Source organism: Bufo bufo, chromosome 7 (genome assembly GCF_905171765.1).
Source record: "Bufo bufo chromosome 7, aBufBuf1.1, whole genome shotgun sequence".
In the NCBI taxonomy this organism is placed as follows: domain Eukaryota; kingdom Metazoa; phylum Chordata; class Amphibia; order Anura; family Bufonidae; genus Bufo; species Bufo bufo.
Genome location: NC_053395.1, coordinates 66,983,702 through 67,006,809, shown reverse-complemented (window position 1 = coordinate 67,006,809; position 23,108 = coordinate 66,983,702). Strand labels below are relative to the sequence as shown.

General features: G+C 43.6%; 1 protein-coding gene across 1 annotated transcript in view; it reads right to left on the bottom strand.

The window, feature by feature from the left end:
* GRIN2A (glutamate ionotropic receptor NMDA type subunit 2A) overlaps positions 1-23,108 on the bottom strand; it is an 858,974-nt gene that overhangs the window by 123,495 nt on the left and 712,371 nt on the right. The window contains exons 4-6 of the mRNA XM_040441454.1: positions 19,924-20,129; positions 2,989-3,157; positions 2,703-2,856 (exon numbers count right to left, since the gene is read on the bottom strand). Coding sequence (XP_040297388.1) covers positions 2,703-2,856; positions 2,989-3,157; positions 19,924-20,129 — 529 coding nt within the window. The remainder of the gene's footprint in view (positions 1-2,702; positions 2,857-2,988; positions 3,158-19,923; positions 20,130-23,108) is intronic.

The window sequence follows — 23,108 nt, the reverse complement described above, 5'->3', positions numbered from 1 at the left end:
GGATGCATTCCTGTGGTGTGCTGGTTGGGGATGCATGCTGGCAGCGACCTGGTGTGTCTGAGGTGGACGCAGCGTTCAGTGCGGTTTCTCTGGGCTGTTTGGTGGCTGGTGCCCTGGTTCCTTTGTGTTGCTCCAGGGGCTGGCAGCAGTCTTAGGGCTCATGCACACAACAGTATTTTGCGTTCAGTATACTGGACATTTTTTGAGTTCAGTATGCGGAACGTATTTCCGTACCGTGAAAAGATAGAACATGTCCTATTCTTGTCCGCAAATCACGGTGCTTGGCTCCATTCAAGTCAATGGGTCCGCAAACAAAATGGAACACATACAGAAATGCATCCGTATGTCTTCCGTATCCGTTCCGTTTTTGCTGAACCCTCTATTGAAAATGTTATGCCCAGCCCAATTTTTTCTATGTAATTACTGTATACTGTATATGACATACGGAAAAACGGAACGGAAAAACGGAAAGGAAACGGAAACACAACGGAAACAAAAAACGGAACAACGGATCCGTAAAAAAACGGACCGCAAAACACTGAAAAAGCCATACTGTCATGTGCATGAGCCCTTAGAGAGACATCCTTGCTCTGACACTGAATCTTCTTACTTCCCCTTGTCTATGTCCATGGTTTTGTCACTGTTGTGTGCTGGTTGCATTCCTGTGGTGTATTGGCTGTGTGCTGGTTGGAAATGCTTGCTGGCAGCCACCTTGTGTGTACTGGGTCTGAGGTGGACACAGTGTTCAGTGTGGTCTCTCTGAGCTGTATGGCTGCTGGCTGCCTGGTTTCTTGGTGGTTCCAGGGGCTGGCAGCAGTCTTTTAGAGACTTGCTTACACTGACGCTGATCCTGTTACTTTCCCCTACCCCCCGCCCTGTTGTACTTCAGATTTGGTTGTTGCTGGAGCTCTGCTCCAGTCCAGGGTGTTCGCCCGGACGAAGGCACCCCGAAAACGCGCGTCGGGGTAACGCCATCCCAGTAATGCAGGCCCTGTCATCAGTGGGCCAGTCTCTCGCATTCATATACTGTGCAACTTTGTAGCCTATATTCAGACATCAGGTCACGCCATATCCCTTAGGGATTTAGACGGTATATATATTAGCCACAGGTGTTTTACACAATAATGTCTTACATAAGGACTATTGCATCGTGGGTAGTATTGCTAACTATTGTCCTTTTCATGTCATCCACCATTGAGGGCTCACCTTTATAATGTAACCGATGATTTTTTTATCGTACATGCATTTACTTGGATTTAGTGACCTGTAGGTTGCTGGGGTGGTGTTTTTCTCTTTTCCCTACCCTCCTTTCTAATGGTATTACATACATTATTTATTATGTAACAATAAAGTACTTTTTTCATAAATTGGATGTTTATGAGCTTTAGTTTTTCTAGTTTTTTGCCTCACTTAGTGAGCTCTTCCTGGTTACATGTATGCTGGGGAGTCCCTATGTATAGCTATAATACTTCAGTGGTTACTTTTTTGGTAGGGACACCCATGATTGAATCAGTTTTTTAATTGTATAAGTGTTTAATAGAACAGGTTCTGTAGACATCTATGTGGAATCAGCTGATGACTGGTGAAAAAGGAGTGCGCTTCTTCTTGTCACTAACATGGACCTGTAAGGCTGAGTTCACACTTAAGTTATTTGGTCAGTTTTGGCCCCATGACTGCCCAAATAAGTGAAGTGTGCAGTGATTCTAAGAGCGACGCCTGTCATCTGCATGTTATACGGACTCACAGTATTATTTCACTACCAAAGCAGACTCCCTGTGTGTGTTACTGCAAGGCACAGTGTTCTACACCACTATAAAGGCTCTCTGCAGAAAGGAAATAGATGTTTTTTTTTTATTTAATTCACTGCAAATAAATTTGGATCGAACCAAATTTTTACAAAATAATTAGGCGGACCGGCGAATCGAATTTTTTAAAAAAAATTGCTCATCTCTAGTGGTGATGTCATATGTTGCACGTCACCACATATGAAATTTCGCGCAGAATCTTCAATCAAGATGGCAGCAGCGGGCTCTTCACACTTAAAAAAATGAGGTGAGTATAATATTATTATTTTTTTACACCATTTCAGGGAAAATCGAAGCACAAGGAAATTCGGCTTTATGGCAAATTGAATTTTCCCTGAAATTTGTATTGAAGTCCACTTCGGACACTTCGATTCACTTCGGACACTTCGATTCACTTCGAACACAACTCACCACTGTTTCATTTACACAAGGGACTCAGGGATGAAATATTTTGAGGGACAGTTTTTGTACTACCTTAAGGTTACTGCTATTTTTATGCAAATGTTTTATTACATTGAATTCTAGCTCTATGTTACCTCTAGCTCTATAAAGTCAACATCAATTTCCAATTTAAGCTCCTATTGGGATTAACAGGGCCACTTAAAATGTAAACATACTACGGATGTAGCCCATAGTGCACAGAATGAAGACACAATGCATATTCAACCCCCAATCATGGCAACTGCAAATATGTAATATGTCATGCAGCCCTTTTTCACTAAGGCATTCAACAAATGCATAAGTACCCCCATTTTAGTCAGTGTCATTGAGAATCCAGTACTCTAGGGGCACTCCTGAAGCGCAGCTTTATGTTTTGCCACAGAATAAAGAATTTAAATTCTCATTTCAAACATTAACATAACTGAATTGTGCATCATGTGATAAGACGTATCTTACCTAAAAAAGCTGAAGGAGAAACGGTGCCATTGCTACGTGATACCATAACACTAATTCCAGTTTCGACAAATGGAACTGAAAAATCAACAACCTCTGAGCGCTCTTCATTAATCGTGAGTGAACCCACTGCCATAACTGCTCGCTTATAGACCACCTGGTCCATTAATGACAATGAAGAGAACAGGAAGAAAAAAAACAGCATCAGTTACCATCTTCGAAAACACAGGGTTTAATACTTATTGTGACAAGTTCTTACTAAGGAGTTCTTTTACCTAACAGAACTTACTTCACCAATCATTCCATTCCAAACGTTATTGATTTTTTTGCCATGCTTCCCATTGGTTACAAGGTAAAGGTCGTATGTGAATTTCACAGTCTTGGAAAGTTTCTTCAAGATATCTATGCAGAATCCTTTACAGCATTTTTTCACATATGTACCTTCAGTGGTAGAGTTGCTGCAACATGGAAAGCAAAGAAATAATGTAAAATAAAAATAAGTACTAAGTGATTTGTGTAAACAGAGGATGGTGGGATATATAAAATATGTCCTATCTACTCTAAGGTCCAAATGTCTGAAATCTAATTGGAAATCCAGAATTTCAGTATTTTTTTTTTACGTATGAAAACTTGAGGCAAATAAAATCTGTTTTAAGTCACTCACAAATATAAGCAAACTTATGACATTACCCATATATTTACAAAAAGGTCATATTTCCTTGGGATCCTAAGTAGCAATAGCCTTGCGGTTCGCCCAGCGGTCATTTTGCGGCGAACTTTTCTCATTCGCGGATAGGCGAACATATGGCAATGTCCGCCGGCGCCATATTCTTTTGCATTGTGCCGTACTTTGACCCAGGCCATGACACATCCATCAGGTGGGACAGGACAGCCAATTGAGCATTTCAGCACATGGACAGCGCAGGCGCACTGAGGGAGTGCTGAGGAGGCGAGCCTCCTTCTCTGAGAGCGCCTGTGCCGAATGAAGACAGGCGCGATATTTGAAATGATGACAGGGCCAGCCGGAGGAGGAGAGCGCTCGCTGGCCCTGTCAATCAACAGGACGAGGGGCGTTTTTTTGCGGCGGCTACCAGCAAGTAGACACCCTACTTGCTGGTAGTGAAGTGATTAGCATATTTTAAAAGTTTGTTTTTTAAGGAAATGAAGCCACAGCCAAAGGTAAGAGCCCTATGTAGGGAATAGTCGTTATAAAAGGATTTTAACAAGCTAAAAAAAAAAAGAGTTTTGGGCTTGCTCTTTAACAGCAGACTGTCAGCTTTAATTTGAGGGTATTTACATCTAAATCAGGTGAACTGTGTAGGAATTAGAACAGTTTGCATATGTGCCTCCCACTTATTAAGGGACCAAAAGTAATGGGACATAATAAAAATCATAAATCAAACTTTCACTTTTTAATACTTGGTTGCAAATCCTTTGCACTCAATTACAGTCTGAAGTCTAAAACGCATAGACATCACCAGACGCTGGGTTTCATCCCTGGTGATGCTCTGCCAGGCCTCTACTGCAACTGTCTTCAGTTCCTGCTTGTTCTTGGGGCATTTTCCCTTCAGTTTTGTCTTCAGCAAGTGAAATGCATGCTCAATTGGATTCAGGTCAGGTGATTGACTTGCCATTGCATAACATTCCACTTCTTTCCCTTAAAAAACTCTTTGGTTGCTTTTGCAGTATGATTTGGGTTATTGTCTATCTGCACTGTGAAGCGCAGTCCAATGAGTTCAGAAGCATTGGCTGAATATGAGCAGATAATATTGCCCGAAACACTTCAGAATTCATCCTGCTGCTTTTATCAGCAGTTACATCATCAATAAATATAAGAGAACCAGTTCCATTGGCAGCCATACATGCCCACGCCATGACACGACCACCATCATGCTTCACTGATGAGGTGGTATGCTTAGGATCATGAGCAGTTCCTTTCCTTCTCCATACTCTTCTCTTCCCAACACTCTGGTACTGTCACCGCCAGTTCTGTGAGAAGGTCTGACAGACGTTCTTCTCTACCTCTTGTATGACTTTCTTTGTTTTGGTTTCACTTTGTCAGCTCCTTTCCTTCTGCCAGGTGTCACTTATTTAGACTAATTGTCTTCCTTTATATTCCCTCCCATACTGCCTCACTTTGCGGTTTATACTACTTCCTGGATGAAGTGTTCACTGCTGAAGGCTGCTGCTGCTGTTTGCTCAGATAAGTCTTTTCCTTTATTGTGTTTCCTTGCTGGCTTGATTCTAGGTGACCCTGACCCCATCTGTATTCAGTGCAGGGAGCCGGTGGTCGTGTCCTCTCACTATTATAGGGTTTTCAGGTGTCACACAGTCTTAGGTACGTGGGCATGCAATTGTCTACAATTGAGACCCTTGCATGTGCATAGCAGTCAGGGAGAGCTCTTAGGGTTTTAAAGGGCTCACTTATATGCTCTTTAGTTTGGGATCAAGCCAGTCGGTTGTTTATTTATAAGTTCCAGCTATCTGCAACTTCAACCGTGACAGGTACAAGTTGATCTTGGTCTCATCTGTCCATAGGATGTTGTTCCAGAACTGTGAAGGCTTTTTTAGATGTCATTTGGCAAACTCTAATCTGGCGTTCCTGTTTTTGAGGCTCACCAATGGTTTAAATCTTGTGGTGAACACTCTGTATTCACTCTGAAGTCTTCTCTTGATTGTTGACTTTGACACACATACACCTACCTCCTGGAGAGTGTTCTTGATCTGGCCAACTGTTGTGAATGGTGTTTTCTTCATCCACCACAGTTGTTTTCCGTGGTCTTCCGGGTCTTTTGGTGTTGCTGAGCTTACCGATACGTTCCTTCCTTTTAAGGATGTTCCAAACAGTTGTTTTGGCCACGCCTAATGTTTTTGCTATCTCTCTGATGGGTTGGTTTTTTCAGCCGAATGATGGCTTTCTTCACTGATAGTGACAGCTCTTTGGATCTCATCTTGAGAGTTGACAGCAACAGATTCCAAATGCAAATCGCACACTTGAAATGAACTCTGGACCTTTTATCTGCTCATTGTAATTGGGATAATGAGGGAATAACACACACCTGGCCATGGAATAGCTGAGAAGCCAGTTGTCCCATTACTTTTGGTCCCTTAACAAGTGGGAGGCACATATGCAAACTGTTGTAATTCCTAAATCGTTCACCTGATTTGCATGTAAATACCCTCAAATTAAAGCTGACAGTCTGCAGTTAAAGCACATCTTGTTCGTTTCATTTCAAATCCATTGTGGTGGTGTATAGAGCCAACAATTTTAGAATTGTGATGGTGTCCCAATATTTATGGACCTGACTGTATATGCTTCCACAAAATACTGATTGAGGGGTGTGATACACCATCTTCCACCAAATATTGATTGAGGCCTGCGATACACCAGATTCCACCAAATATTGATTAAAGGGGTCGGCCACTCTTTAAATACTCTCCACTACAGTGTGGCAGGCAGGGAAAAAATGAAGTCCCTAATATACTTAATTAAACACACCTGCCTTCTTTTCTTTCAGTTATAAGCCACTCCCCCTTAGTCCTGCTCTACCTTGCAGCTGAGTTCGTCTTTGACTGCACGCAACATGGAGGAGCTTGAGAGGAAGCTCGTCCATGCACATGTGCAGTCTGCTCCTGTCAGTGGTCGGCTCCCTGCTGCCCGCTCCAACTGTGACAGGAATCAGCTGCTTGTTCCCTCTCTACAAACAGCTGATTCTTGTCAGGAGCTGGCTGTGATAAAAACCTTCAGACTCTGTACTGCAGAAGCTACTTAGTCAATCCCCATCCCCCCTGCACTACCACCACACAGCCAACTCGCTAAGCCACACCCACCGGTTCAGATAGGCCACGCCCCCTGCAACCAACAGGGAAAGCAGGACATCTAGCCAGGAACTATGATATTGTGTGTGTGTGCATGTATGTATATATGTGTGTGTACATATTTATTTATATACAAAATATAACACACGTGTTTAATATATTTTTATGTGTATATACATTGCGGTCTGCAATGCATGGGCACTGACCGTATGTGTATATATATGTGTGTATGTATCTATATGTATGTGTGTGTATGTATTTATATCTAAGTATGTGTACATATAAAAATATATATGTGTATATATACATATTTATATAAATATATTTGTGTGTGTATGTATATAATATGTGTGTGTATACATTGCAATTCATGGGCGCCGACAGTGTGTCCACTGTCTGCAGGCATGAACCCAATCATTTAAATGGGGTCTGCAATCTACAGTACATCCGACAGTACTTTTTCGCAGTGCGGAGGCATGGACAGAAAACCCATGGATGCACTCCATAGGTTTCCGATCTGTGCTTCCATTCCAGACCACACCGTATCTTTCGGATTCCAGACCCATCACTTGATACAGTGCGCACAGGGCTGGTGGCTGTATATTGCAGACCCCCTGTTTGCTGGCCACAATACAGGCACAGGCAGGCTATGGTCATGTGTATGAGGCCTAAAACCATACCTCCTTCCAGTATCCGGCAGGACAGTCACGGATTTCAGTGGCGGCCCTGGTACGGGGGAGGTATGACGAAAATGGATCAGTTTTGCCCTAATGCATTCTGAATGGAAAAGGATCCACTCAGAATGCATCAGTTTGCCTCTGATCAGTCACCATTCCGCTTTGGAGGTGGCACCAAAACGCTGCCTGCAGCGTTTTGGTGTCCGCCTGATGAAACTGAGCCAAACGGATCTGTCCTGGCACACAATGTAAGTCAATGGGGACGGATCCGTTTTCTGGCATGATAGAAAACGGATCTGTCCCCCATTCACTTTCAATGGTGTTCAAGATGGATCCGTTATGGTTATAGAAGACCTAATACAAATGGATCCGTTTATGACGGATGCATGCGGTTATATTATGGTAACAGAACCGTTTTTGCAGATCCATGACGGATCCGCAAAAATCACAAGTGTGAAAGTAGCCTTGGGCACGTAGTGTCCCTCTTCCTTCTATTCTAAAGTTGGGAGGTATGCTAAAGCACTGATGAAATGACACCTAATGTGCTGCTGTCACTATGGCATCACAAGTAGTCAGAGATATCATGTGACCGCTCCCCTGGAGACGCTTTGCTGTGATGCATGCTGGGATTTTTACTTTCACTTTGCAGCTGCTCCACCCACACAGCCTCTCATTAATGGGAGCATGCTATGCTAAATGCAGTATAAAAATAATATATATACAGCATATCTGTCATGATAAAAATTCCTCTTGGCTTTAGTTATTGTCTGGGGCACTTTATTTGTTTTTATACTTATGGTGGCCAACCCCTTTAAGGGGTTTGATATACCAGCTACCAGAAAATACTCAAAGGGGTTATATATACCTGTTTCTAGTGATTGACGAACATCTGCTGGGACGGTTCGCGAACGCGATCAAATGTTCGCGAACCGCAAGTTCGCGGCGAGTCCCATTCATTTTAATGGCAGGCGAACTTGAAAAACCTTCAGCTCATATTTGCAGCCAAGAAATAATTACCAGAAGTGCACAAATAGTCCCACAACATGGACAGTGACAGACCAGATGTATTATTCGAATTTGTGATCTCCATTCATTATTTTTTTCAATGCGAAATATCGGCAATATAATTTTCGCGCATGCGCAAATGCACTCTATATACCTGCAGTATCGCAGCAGAACCGCACACAACTGCCGCACAATACAAATGCACTAGCATAGAAAGTATATTATAACTAAAGTTGAGCGGACACCTGGATGTTCGGGTTCGAGTTCGGGACCCGAAACCCATTGAAGTCAATGGGGACCCGAACTTTTGAGCACTAAAATGGCTAACAAAATTGCATGGAAAGGGCTAGAGGGCTGCAAATGGCATCAAAATGTGGTTAAAAGCATGGCAAGTGCTCTGCAAACAAATGTGGATAGGGAAATGACTTTAAATAACATAAAATAGGTAAAAATAAAAAATAATATTGATCTAAGAGGACGAGGTCCATATGGAGTAGGAGGTTGAGGAGGCGGTGTAGGTGGAAGTGGAGGAGAAGGTAGCCTACAATGCTTTTTGGTTTTAAATTTTATTTTTAAAATTAGGGTACAACCCCCTCAGTCATGCTAAACAAACGTTCAGAAAATACACTGGCTGCAGGGCAGGCCAGCACCTCCAAGGGGTAAAGGGCAAGCTCAGGCCATGTGCCCAATTTGGAGACCCAGAAGTTGCAGGTGCTGACCCCTGTCAGTCACTTCGTGTAGGCGTGTGCACAGTTACTGCCCCACCATGTCGCACGTCCCCGTGATGTTCACGATCCAATTTAATATCTGCTCTATCAACTTTCGATGTTCTTTTATGCGCCTACCATGGTGATCACGGGTGGCAGGGAATCAGGGTTCCAGGCCAGAGAGGGAGCATGAGAAAGAGAGACCACATCCAAGGGAGGATTAATTTTTTCAAATTTAAAATTATAGAGTTGAAATATGGGAGAAATTATTAAAGCATAAAAGTGTGACAACTTTTCAAAGTTTAAGCATTGAATGAAAGGATGTGGCGCGCATTAATTACTGAATTTATTCACGTCTAAAATTGTAAAATGTCAACCCAACAATGTAACAGAAAAATTATTAAAATGTATTAAGCTGTCAAAAAGGTAGAGGAGGGGTATATTACACCCAAAAATTTGTGAATTTCACCCGAAAATGTAAATGACAAAGTAGTGAAATAATATAAAACAAAATACGTACAAATAAAAATAAAAAAATTTGATTTATGATGTGGAGTTCCATATGGAGTATGAGTTTGAGGAGGCGGTGGACGTAGCAGTGTAGGTGGAAGAGGCGGTGGAGGAGGACGAGGTAGCCAACACAGGTTTTTTGTTTTAATTTTAATTTATTTTATTTTTATTAGGGTACACTCTAAAAGAGTGTAAAATATCCAAAATACAAGAATGAGCAAATACTCTGCAGTATAACAATGGCTGCTTAGTGCCAGTATACCTGTCTATTCTGGACAAGGTACGGACAAGTCCTGAGGTGTCCATGCCTGGTTCATTTTAATGAACATGAGCTTGTCCACATTGGCTGTGGACAGGCGGCTGCGCTTGTCTGTGATGACGCCCCCTGCCATGCTAAACACATGTTCAGATAATACACTGGCTGCAGGGCAGGCCAGCACCTACAAGGTGTAAAGGGCAAGCTCAGGCCATGTGCCCAATTTGGAGACCCAGAAGTTGAAGGGGGCAGACCCGTCATTCAGTACGTGTAGGCGTGTGCACACATACTGCTCCACCATGTTGGTGAAATGCTGCCTCCTGCTAAGACGTTCCATATGAGCTGGTGGTGCTGGTTGTTGTGGCGTGCTGACAAAGCTTTTCCACATTTCGGCCATGCTAACCCTGCCTTCTGAGGTGCTGGCGGTGCCCCAGCTGCGTTGGCGACCTCTTCCTCGTCCTCTGCCTTCCCCTTGTGCTTCCACTGTGCCCCCGCTGTCAGGTGGGAATGCCACCAGCAGTGAGTCTACCAGCGTGCGCTTGTACTCGCGCATCTTGCGATCACGCTCCAGTGAGGGAATCAAGGACGGTACGTTGTCCTTGTAAAGAGAATCTGGAGCTTCTGAGCAAAGTAAAAATTAAGCTGGTTCCTTCACTGCCCTGATAATGTGGACTTGGATAAGTCCAAGAGAGGCGGTATATTAGTGATAGGGACCCGTCCGCGGAAGCCACCTTGACAGGAACCCACCCTCGGAGCCACTTAGGAATGACTGGCCGGAAACGCTACGAAATGATCCCTCTTCCTCCTCCTGTGCCACATCCTCTTCCATCATTGCCAGGAGCGTTTTTTCAAGGAGGCATAGAAGTGGGATAGTAACGCTGAGAACTGCGTTTTCGGCACTGGCCATGTTGGTGGAGTACTTAAAACAGCGCAACAAAGAACACAGGTCTCGCATGGAGGCCCAGTCATTGGTGGTGAAGAGGTGCTGTTCCGCCGAGCGACTCACCTGTGCGTGCTGCAGCTGAAACTCCACTATCGCCTGCTGCTGTTCGCACAGTCTGGCCAGCATGTGCAAGGTGGAGTTCCACCTTGTGAGCACGTCGCATATGAGGAGGTGAGCGGGAAGGCCGAAGTTACGCTGCAGGGTGAGAACGACAAAAGCGTGCACAGACGGCCCGCACTTTATGCAGCAGCTCTGACATATAGGGGAAATTCTTAAGGAATCTCTGCACCACCAAATTCAGCACATGCCCAGGCAAGGGATGTGCGTCAAACTGGCTAGTCCCAGAGCTTCTACGAGATTTCGCCCATTATTGCACACCACCAGGCCGGGCTTGAGGCTGACTGGCACAAACCACTCATCGGTCTGTTGTTCAAGCCCGTCCACAGCTCCTGCGCGGTGTGGGGTTTGCCCCCCAATCAGATAAGTTTTAAAACTGCCTGCTGTCGTTTACCCCTGGCTGTGCTGAAGTTGGTGGCGAAGGTGCTACGCTGCCCAGACGAGTAGCTGGTAGAGGATGAGGCAGCAGAGTAGGAGGAGGAAGCAACAGGAGGCAAACTGAAGCGCCCTGAAATCCTCGGTGGTGGAAGGACATGCGCCAAACTGCTATACGCCTCAGGCCCAGCCTCCACTGCATTTACCCAGTGTGCTGTTATGGAGATATAACAGCCCTAACCGTGCTTACTCCACGTATCCGTAGTCAGGTGCACCTTGCCACAGATGGCGTTGCGCAGTGCACACCTGATTTTGTCCCCTACTTGGTTGTGCAGGAAATTGATGGCTCGCCTTGAACAGTAGTAGCGGCTGGGCACGACGTACTGTGGAAAAGCCACCATAAGGCCTTTAAAACTATCCGTCTCCACCAGAAGGAATGACGCATTTCAAAGGCCAGTAATTTAGAAATGCTGGCATTCAGGGCTAGGGATCGCGGGTGGGTAGGGGGGTTACTTCCTCTTCCTTTCTAGCGTTTGGGAGATGGAGACATTGTGGAGATACTTGGTGACCCAGGTGTTGGTGTTGCTGGCAGATCCTCTGTTTGCGGGGTGGCAGGTGGCACTGTCACTCCAGAGGTGGATGAAGAGGCCGAGACTGCAGCAGAAGAGGAAGCAGGAGGAGCCAGAGACCTTTCTTGGTTTTTGAGGTGTCTACTCCACTGCAGCTCGTGTTCCGCACATGAATGCCTGGTCATGCAGGTTGTGCTCAGGTTGAGAACGTTTATGCTTCTCTTCAGGCTCTGATTGCACAGCGTGCAAACCACTCATGTCTTGTTGTCAGCACATTGTCTGAAGAACTGCCATGCCAGGGAACTCCTTGGATCTGGCTTTGGTGTGCTCGGTCCCTTGCTGCGGTGGGCAGTAGCAGGCATACTGTCTAGAGGACGGCCGCTCCGCTTTGGCACCCTGCTCCCTCTTCTGCTGTGCTGGTGGCTCTGTGCGACCACTGCCTCTTCCTCCGAACTACATTGGTCACTCGCATGACCTTGATTCCATGTGGGGTCGAGGACCTCATCGTCCTCCACATCATCATTCACCCAGTCTTCACCCCTGCCTTCCTTGTCGGTCTGCACACTTTCGAAAGCCCCAGCATTTGGCACATGTGTTTCGTCATCATCCGAGACGTGCTGCGATGGTCCTCCCATGTACTCATCTTGAAAGAGAAGTGGTTGGCCATCGGTGCACTCAATCTCTTCCTCTTCTGGGGCAGGGCTAGGTGGATGGCCCTGGGAAACCCTGCTAACAGTCATCAAAAAGCAGAAGAGACTGCCGCATGACTTGGTGCTCACACTGCTTGGCTGATTTGCAAGGGGGTGAGGTGAAAGACTGATAGACATCGGATGCAGGTGCCAACTGTGGTCTTTTAGCAGGAGACTGGGTTGCTGACAGTGGATCCAGTTCCTTCACATTGGGTGGGAGACAATCTATTATCGCCTGTACTGTTTCAGGCCTCACCATTCGTAGAGCCACATTAGGTCCGACCAAATACCGCTGCATTTTCTGTCGCCTACTCGCACCTGAGGAAGGGGTTTCACTTGTGCGTGTAGCTGGACAGATCGACCATGTCCTATCCCTGCAACAGGAGCTCCACCAGCAGCACCACGACCTGGGCCACGTCCCTTATTTGACACTCTACTCATATTTCTCGAATTTAGGCTCTTGCCCTAAATGGGTGTTTAATAGTAGAATAGAACGACAGTATGTAAAGGGTGTATCTCACACGGCCTGAACCAGACTAGGCCTGAATTAAAGATTTCTTTGCCCAAAATGGCTGTATTTTTAATGCCTGAATCAAACCCCTGTATGTAAAGGGTGTATCTAACACGGCCTGAACCACTGTAGGCCTGAATTAAATATTGGTGCACCAAATGGCGGTATTTCAAATCTCTGAATCTAACCCAAATGTATCAAGGGTGTATCTCACAATGACATCTGCATCAAAGGCTGCCAACAAATTATTTTTTTTTGCTTAAACAAGTGTTTGTTTATCTGAATTTGACAACAGTATATAAGCCTGTAATTTCACACGTGCTGATGCTGCAAGGCCTGAAAATAGTGGTTTTTGGCAAAAAAAAGTGTGTTTTTAAAACCCCAGAAAATGATGGGTGTATTTCTAGCTTAAATTGCACACTGACTAATCCAGTTGTTGTATATTGCCCAAAAAGGTTTTTTTTGGTAACAGAATATGAAAGCTGTATATATTAAACTTGAATTTAACACTTGCAGATCAGGAAAATAAAAAATTTTGTCAAAAAAGTGTGTTTTTAAAACCCCAGAAAATGATGGCTGTATTTCTAGCTCAAATTGCACACTGACTTATCCAGATGTTATATATTGCCAAAAAAATTGTGATTTTCAATGTCCCAAAAGCTCAGATGCAGTGCTGGTGCACTGAGCTTGCGGAAAAAATGGCCACCGCCCACCTAACTGACTTATTAAAGTTATTTTTTTTCGGTCACTGGGCTGAGGGCAGGATAAAAAAAATTGTGCCCTGCACCCACAAAGCACAATGTATGTAGATCGCTGAGTTAGATTCTGATTTTGAGCAAAGAGTCTCTCCTATTTTCTCCCTGAAATCAGCAGCATCCTCTTCCTACACTAAGCACAGCAGAGTGACGTGCAGCGCTACGTGACTCTAGCTTATATAGAGGCTGTGTCACATGCTTCACTGGCCAATCACAGCCATGCCATTAGTAGGCATGGCTGTGATGGCTTCTAAGGTTCGGCTCTGCAGCCTTTCAAAAAGCTCCAAGGAAGCGCCAAACACCGAACCCGAACTTTTACTGAAATGTTCGGGTCTGGGGTCCAAAAATCCTAAAGTTTGGAACGAACCCGAACGTTACAGTTTGGGTTCGCTCAACCCTATTGTTAAAATGTAACAGGTTTTTAGCAGAACATTTCATATTATAGCTTGGTTTACATATTTCACATATTGGAGCTTGGCCAAATACTGTGCATTGCGGCTTTCCAATGTGTTTTTTTTTTATCTGGGGCGATTATGATGTGTTCTTTTTTTTTTTTCTTTTTTTATGTGAGTCTGTAAAAATTTGGGAACAAAAACAAACACATGCAGTTTTGTCATACAGTAATTGGTCACCTGGCAGGATGCTGTAAGCCTAACCAGAGTACTGTAACTGTGTAGCAGTAGGAAAATATCATGCTCAAATAATTGCTCAAAACAGAACAGCAACTGCATCATATTTAAAGATTGTGCATGTGATGGTATCATCTCTTTCCCCGACTAGTATTCCCTTCTTCCCATGAAATAGCACAGCCAAATAATCCACAGAGCAATAAATCACTATTATCGCTAGTATCGCTGGTATCGCCAGTATCACTGGTATCGCCAAATATCGCTGGTATCGCCAAATAAGTCCGTACATGAGCCAAAGCTGAATGCTGGAACAAGACTTTACTGGAAGCAACAACAGGCATTCAAAACTACACTTTCTTTTATGCCCTGCTCCCATGCAAGGGAGACACCCACAACAAATATACATTAACCAATAACAGAAAGGTTACAACCCACATAAAATCCTCCCCTTTGCCTGTGATATAATTATGGTACACAATGGTTAACATAATTATCACAGGCAGGAATAATACAGTTTTTACCCACATGCTGTAACTTAAAAAATATACTGTACATCCAATCTTCATACAAATACATATTCACAATCAATCCATTCAGGGGAACAACATATTAAAAAATGGCATGAATCAGATCAGGGGTTCAAAAGTTAGTAAAAGTCTCTTTGGCCTGGCTGTACTCATGGCTTTTCTGCCTAAAACCGGTTCTACACAGTCTTTTGTCCTGGAGACAATTGAGAAGTGATCCACTTATCTCCCAAGGACAGAAGCAAGACTCCATTAGCCACATGGTAGCAAAATACATGAAACTATATAACTATGCAGCTATTGCATAAAACCGGTGCATTCAACATGGGACCATAATCACATGGTAAGAGGCTGCCAAGTAGTCCTCTCCAAGTACTCGTGGCAAACTCAAAAGAGGGGAGTTTGTCACAGTGCAGAATAAAGAAAGAGAGAGGCTCAGGCAGTGGCATACATAGGGAAGTAAGGGCACCATAACAAGGATCAAACCAGGCCCCCCACACAGGACAGAAGGGTTTCCTCCTAAACCCCTTTCAATGACCCCTGGGCCATTTTTTCCACTGCCTCATTTTCTAAAAGTAGTTCTTTTAGAGGGTTGAGTCCTGACCAAGATTTCAACCCCAGTAGAAGAGGGGATGATCCCAACTGGGCCCCCTCTTGCCCTGGGCCCCATAGTATTCACATGGTCTGCTGCTATGGTAGTTATGTCCCTGGGCTCAGGCAAAAGTACTGTCAAAAAGATTTGTCTGGCAGTATTAAAGGGTCTCATTTCAACACTTTACAGCACAGTAGCTCAATGGTTAGCACTGGTGCCTTGTAACACTGGAGTGTTGGTTCAAATCTGACCAAAGACAACATCTTCATGGAGTTTGTATGTTCTCCCCGTGTTTGTGTGGTTTTCCTATGGGTATTCTGGTTTACTTTCACACTCCAAAGATATAGATAGGGGACTTCAGATTGTGAGTCCCATAGGAGACAGCAAGCAATGCAATTGTCTGTAAAGCACTATGGAATATGTCAGCATATGTAAGTTAGTAAAATAAGTAACACCAGTCTCTGTAATTGTGCCTGATGAAGAGGGCCATCTGCCTTTGAATTGTGTTGACTAATAAAGGAATTATATCTTCATACGCTCCTGACCAAGCTTCGTGGTGACAGCGCCTTTACTTTGGTTCTTCTTTTTGCATATCTTCCAGTCTCTAATGATGCTGACACATTTTTGGGGGTCTTTTTTAGTCTTGTAAAAAACAGCATGAAATTCATGCATTTCTTAACAAGGGTTTTTTAGAGGGGCACTTTTTAGTCACATGTGACTTGAGTATTTTCAGTTATTTGTTTTCCTATACAAAACTCTAAGGGAAAACAGCTTATAAGAAAACAGCACACCCAGAGCATGCCATGAATTATAAAAACATGAGACGAAAAAGGCGCCAGGCTACTTTGTTGATTTCCCACTTTAAAAAAAACCACGATGTTTGTACAGTGTTTAATAAATTCTCATTAACCAACATGTAAAACAAAAAAACAAACACAAAAAACAAAACACGTAACATAGTGTGAAACTGCCCTTTATAAGTAGTGATGAGCGGGAGGTGCCATATTCGTTTTCGCGAATATTCGATTGAATATTCGTCTTATATTCGTTGAAATCGAATATTCGTCATTATGCTATTTATCGTGAATAATATGCAACTTAATTAATCGCGTATTGCGATTTAATGTACTTTACGAATATTCACCATATATTCTTGTTTTAGAATATGACGAATATTCTAAAAAACGAAGTTATAGCAATATAGCGAATATTCGTAAAATACACATACAGTATAGACTGCAATTTCACTAATGTAGTGCTATCTTTTTTTTTTTGTCTTTCTGAATCCAAAAGAGACAAAAGAAATTGATTATAGCACTAAATTAGTGAAATTGCAGTCTATATGTGTATTTTTTACGACTATTCACTATGTTGCTAAATATTCATCTTACAATATGACTAATATTCTAAAAAACTAATATATAGCACTACATCACATATATTCGTTTTTTAGAATATTCATTCCCCCCCCCCAATTAGTACAGTTATTGCCCTTCTGCATACTCCTCCCCAACAAGCGTCCCCATCACCATGGGAACGCCTGGTGGTTAGAATATACCACCGGATCTGAGTTTTCACAATCTAACTCAGATCCGATGGTATATTCTAACCACCAGGTGTTCCCATGGTCATTGGGACGCTTGAAGTTAGAATATACCGCCAGGGCGCTGTGATCCGCGCAATTAACCCCTCAGGTACAGGTTAATTGCGCAGATCACAGCGCCCTGAGCGCTCTCCCCCCCAGTATTAAAATTGGTGGTCAGTGCACCCTAACCCCCCCTCCCCAGTATTAAAATAATTGGTGGCCAGTGCGCCCTAACCCCCCCCTCCCCCCAGTATTAAAATCATTGGTGGCAGTGGCCACAGGGTCCCCTCCCCCCCTGGCAGTGGCCACAGGGTCCCCCTTCCCCCCCATCATTGGTGGCAGCAGGCAGTTCCGATCGAGTCCCAGCGTAATGGCCGGGCTTCGATCAGTTACCATGGCAGCCAGGACGCTACTGTAGTCCTGGCTGCCATGGTTAGTTAATCACTTTGCAGCATTTACTTACCTGCGGGGATCTCCTCCTTCTGAGAACTCACAGGTCAATGCGGCGCATTTCTGAAGGCATATGCGGCGCATAGACCTGTGAGTTCTCAAAAGGAGGAGAGCCCCGCAGGTAAGTAAATGCTGCTGAGTGAAACTGCCTGCTGCCACCAATGACGGGGGGAAGGGAGACCCCGTGGCCACTTCCAGGGGGACCCTGTGGCCACTGCCACCAATTATTTTAATACTGGGGAGGTGGGGGGGAGGGCGCACAGGGCGCTGTGATCAGCGCAATCAACCCGTACCTGAGGGGTCAATTGCGTGGATCACAGAGCCCTGGCGGTATATTCTAACTTCAAGCATCCCCATCACCATGGGAACGCCTGGTGGTTAGAATATACCATCGGATCTGAGTTAGATCGTGAAAACTCAGATACGATGGTATATTCTAACCACCAGGCGTTTCCATGGTGACAGGGACGCTTGTCGGGGAGGAGTATGCCGAACTGCAATAACTGTACTAATTGGGGGAAAAAAAAGAATATTTTATAAAACGAATATATGTGATATAGTGCTATATATTCGGGTTTTTTTAATATTCGTCAATGACGAATATTCTAAAAAAATAATATATTCGATATAGTGCTATATATTAGTTTTTTAGAATATTCGGAATTTTTTACCATCTAAACTATTGATTTCTCCCTGCTTCTTTCTTGTGGGCCAATGAGTCATTGGCCCATAAGCATTTTAAGCAGGAAGGAATCATGTGTTCAGATGGAGAAAATGACGAATATTCTATATAACGAATATATAGAACTATATTTGCAATATTCGCAAATTATCAAAGTTGCGATATTCGCGATTAATATTCGCTATTCGAATATTCGCACTCAACACTATAAGTACTGCTGGTCACAGTTTATTTAAGAAGTGTTTATCTGTATACTTTTTCAAGTGGGTTGGAGGAATATTGCAGCAGAGAATATGTCTTAGATCAGTAACTTCAACAACAAATCATATTTAGAAAGTATTTAGTGGGAGATGTATGAAACTGTCTAATAGATGAGCTAATTTTGACTTGACAAAAATTTGACTCGACAACTTTGCCGAAGTTTGCCAAGAAATTTGATTTGTTAAGAATTAATTTGTCATTAATCATTATCAATCAGGTATACCCAGGCCACTCTGCCTTAGGGTATGGCCACACGAAGCGGCCGTGATGCGGGTGGATTGCAGCCATGCTGCGGTGAGGAACAGTGCAGTCAATTAGCCCACAACTGGCTTTCATTTAAAAATGAAGACTGCACTGTATAGTCCTTCATTGTTAATGGCCGCACAACACCTTTAAACAGGGGCTGTTGCTGGTATAGGGTTTGACTGCTTAGGTGTGGGCACAATATGCATATTATTGCTGTTCTGGCCTGCAATCTCCTACAGGTTATTTGACAGAAAGCACAGAATTTTTATCAGTTCTGACAAACCCACTTCTCCAACCACAACGCTCGCCTGCCCTACAGCTGGGAGCCCTTCTTCTGCCATCTGCTTTTCCTCCTTTTCCATATCATCTAATATTGATGAGAATATGTCATTAGGAACATCCAGTTCCTCCTCTTTTGTATTTTGCTGACTTTTCTAGGACATGGAGACTTTGAAGGATGATTTGGAAGACGTAAAGCCAGCAAAAGATCGGATGGTCATCATTAAGACCTGACCCCTTAACAGGTGCAAACTGGATTGGCTGGCATGCTGGCACTGGAATAATAAAGGCTTAAAGGCTTCCATCTTATTGGTAATTAATTACATATCTTAGTTTATATAAAACTGATGCAGAATAAGTCTCCGTGCACTCTCCAAGTACTCTCCCTCTCCAATATTCCTTTATTAATCATTTTTAGCAACACTTTCCCTAGTGCATGAGCGCTTGCCACATCTCTCTCTATGCTCAGCTCACAGGACAATGGTGGATACCAAACGAGATGAGGGTTTTATAGGATTGCGACATCATAGGGAATGGCTATCTGCAGATTGGGTGGCTCCTGTCTCCTCTACACTTAGTTTTGCTTTGTAACACGTGAAGCCGCCATCTTAGGAAAACCTAATTTGCTACTATGAATCACTAGAAAATTGGGATTAATTTCTAAGCTAAGTTTTCCTAAACTTCGGACTGAATTTTGCTTTGAATGCTTCGCTTCACTCAACACTACAGTAGTTGGAACCAATACCAATTCAGTTTTCATTTCATGTTCTGCTCTTAAAACAATGAATTCTGTCCTATGAGCAACAAAGAAGCTTTTCTTATAGACAATTTTTCTAAATCTGTCCCAGTATCTTGAGTTTGGGAGTGACATGTTGTACTTTGGCTAAGAACTTTTTATTTTATAACTATGGTAAATCTATATTTCTCCTATTGTGGTTGTGTGCAATTTGCCTTAATCTATTTTATCACAGTTGTACAAACAGCATTCAGTGCTAGCAGTAATTGCACAGAGGTAAATGCATATTTTTTTTACGCTTACTTACTTTAACCTGATGTATTTTCGACACGGCACAGAATTCCTTACACAGGTTCCTGTGTGATACTCCATGTTCTCAACAATGACGAATGGAGCTTCCTCTAAAGTAACGATACTAAGATGGTTGTAATCAGGTTCGCTGTCCAGCGCCCCAGTTATCCTGGGCCATACAGGATATTTTACCTCCAGGCTTTTGTTCTCCCATTTTGCTACCTGTTAGAATAAACCAACAAATAACACATATTCATTATACGTATATATAATACGTGGAGGACAGGAAGATCAAACTGGGACCTCCGTCAAGTCATCAAAGCCTACTATTTGTTTTTCATTACCCCTGAGCCAATTCCTTACTTTCTTCTTTGCCGAATTGTAACTCCTATTAGGAGCAAAGTCCAGAACAGATTGATGCTACCTAATACCTCCAACCCCCAATCAGAAATGGGCCCATTTTAAAGGGTTTTACAGTGCCACATGACCTGCCTCTACGGTATCATACTTGCCAACACTACTGGTTTTGCAGTGCAGTTCCATAAGTCGGGGCAAAGGTTACATAAAGCCTACACTAAAGTAGGTGTTCTGGCATTTTAAATTAGTTCCGGTTGGTCCTCGGGGTAGGACCTAAATGTCCCAATTTTAACTTTTTAAGTGTTAAGAATGCAGTATGTACTCTCCTCTCCTTGCATATAATACACATTTATAAACTACGGTTTATTATTGTCATTTATTACTATTGATTCTTATTGCTGAAATGAATTGCCCAGCTTGACAACTAACACATTACACAATGCCATCCTTGCTCCCTATTGCAGTTTTAAAGGGTTTGTAATTTACCCTGCAGTTTCCTAAATGGAAGCCCACATTCACTCCAAGTAGAGCTTTGCAGGATTTTAACCCCTAAAGGACTAAGCAATTGCCAGCTTTTGCGTTTTAATTTTTTGCCCCCCCTCTTGCTGGAGCCACAACTTTTTTTTCCATTCCCATTTTTCTATGATGAGGATTTCTTCTTTTTTTTTTTTTTTTTGGGGGGGGGGGGACAAGTTGTATTTTCTAATGACACAATATTATATTGCATATGATGTAGTGGAAAGCTGGCAAAAAATTCATATGGGGTGGAATTGGGAAAAAAAATGCAATTCTGCCATAGTTTTATGGGTTTAGTTTTTATGGCGTTCCCTATGTGGTAAAACTGACCTGATAACTTCATTTTCTGGGCCAGTACGATTACAGAGATTCCACATTTTTACAGTTTTTCCTGTATTTTAATACTTAAAAAAATTTAAAAAATATGCCATATTTTTCTCCCTATAAGACGCATCGGCCCATAAGACGCACCTAGGTTTTTGGGGAGGAAAATAAGAAAAAAAATATTTTTAACCAAAAGGTGTGCTGTGTGTTTGGTGGGTTTGGAACTAATAGTGGTCTGTGGATGGCACTATTACTGGAGATCTGTGGATGACGGACACTGTTATGGGGGGATCTGTGGATGACTGACACTGTTATGGGGGGATCTGTGGATGATGGACATTGTTATGGGGGGATCTGTGGATGACGGACACTATTATGGGGGGGATCTGTGGATAACGGACACTGTTATGGGGGGATCTGTGGCTTGCACTGCTACGGGGGATCTGTGGATGGCACTGTTACAGGGAGATCTGTGGGTGGCAATGTTACAGGGGGGATCTGTGGGTTGAACTGTTACAGGGGGGATCTGTGGGTGGCACTGTTACAGGGGGGATCTGTGGGTGGCACTGTTACAGGGGGGATCTGTGGGTGGCACTGTTATATATGTGCCATCCACAGACCCCCCCACCCCATAACAGTGCCATCCACAGACCCCCCCCAGCCCATAACTGTGCCAGCCACAGACCCCCCAGCCCATAACTGTGCCATCCACAGACCCCCCCAGCCCATAACTGTGCCATCCACAGATGTCCCCCATAAAAATGTCATCCACAGATCCCCCGCCACTCCGGTATACTAATATAAGATGTCTTATTCAATTAATAGTTATTAAACATGCCCCCCAACTCCTAATAGTACCTTACATCCTAACAGCTTCTGTACAATGCCAGCAGGCAGGCCGGGCGGCCGGCGCGTCCCTCACTGATGTCACTTGCCTGCGCCGCCTGCTTCATTCATAAAGTAGGTGGCGCAGGCACATGACATCACGGGAGTTACGCTGCCGCCCACCCGGCCTGCCTACCTGCATTCTACAGAAGCTGTTAGGATGTAAGGTACTATTAGGAGTGAGGGGGCATGTTTAATAACTATTAATTGAATAAGACATCTTATATTAGTATACCGGAGCGGCAGGGCTATACTACACTGACTGCATCGCCCCGCCGCTATTGCCGGCCCCCAGCTCCTCCTCCCAGTCCCTCCCCGAGTCCCCGCTCCCTCGTACATCGCAGCTTGCGATGTAAAACTGCAAGCATTTGCCCCATAAGATGCAGGGGCATTTTCCCCCCATTTTGGGGGGAGAAAAAGTGCATCTTATGGGGCGAAAAATACGGTATATTTTTGAATTGTTATATTTTGACACCCATAATTTTGTTATATTTCCGTCTATGGAGCTGTGTAAGGGCTCTTTTTTGCTGGGCAATCTGTAGTTTTTATTGATACCATTTTAGTGTGTATTATTATTATTATTTATTATTGAAGTGCCATTCATTCCATAGCGCTGTACATATAAAAATGGGTATACATACATAATACAGACAATTGCACTAAGCATAAACAAGACGAGTTACAAACTGGTACAGAAAGAGAGAGGGCCCTGCCCGTGAGGGATTAAAATCGACATGGTATGGGAGAAGGACACAGTAGGTAAGGGTGAAGCTGGTCATGGCGGTATAGAGGCAGCAGGGTCACTGGTTGTAGGTTTGTCTGAAGAGGTGGGTTTTTAGGTTTCTTTTGAAGGATTTCACTGTAGGTGAGTCTGATATGTTGGGGTAGCGAGTTCTAGAGTGTGGGGATGCACGGGAGAAATCTTGGAGGCAATTGTGGGAAAAAGTGATAAGAGGAGTAGAGATAAGGAGGTCTTGTGAGGATCGGAGATTGCGTGTGGGGATGTATCAGGAAAGTAGCAAGATGTAGGGAGGGGACAGGTTGTGGATGGCCTTTTTTGTACTAACTAACTTTTGTTAATATTTTGAACTGAATTTGCTGGGCAATGGGGAGCCAGTG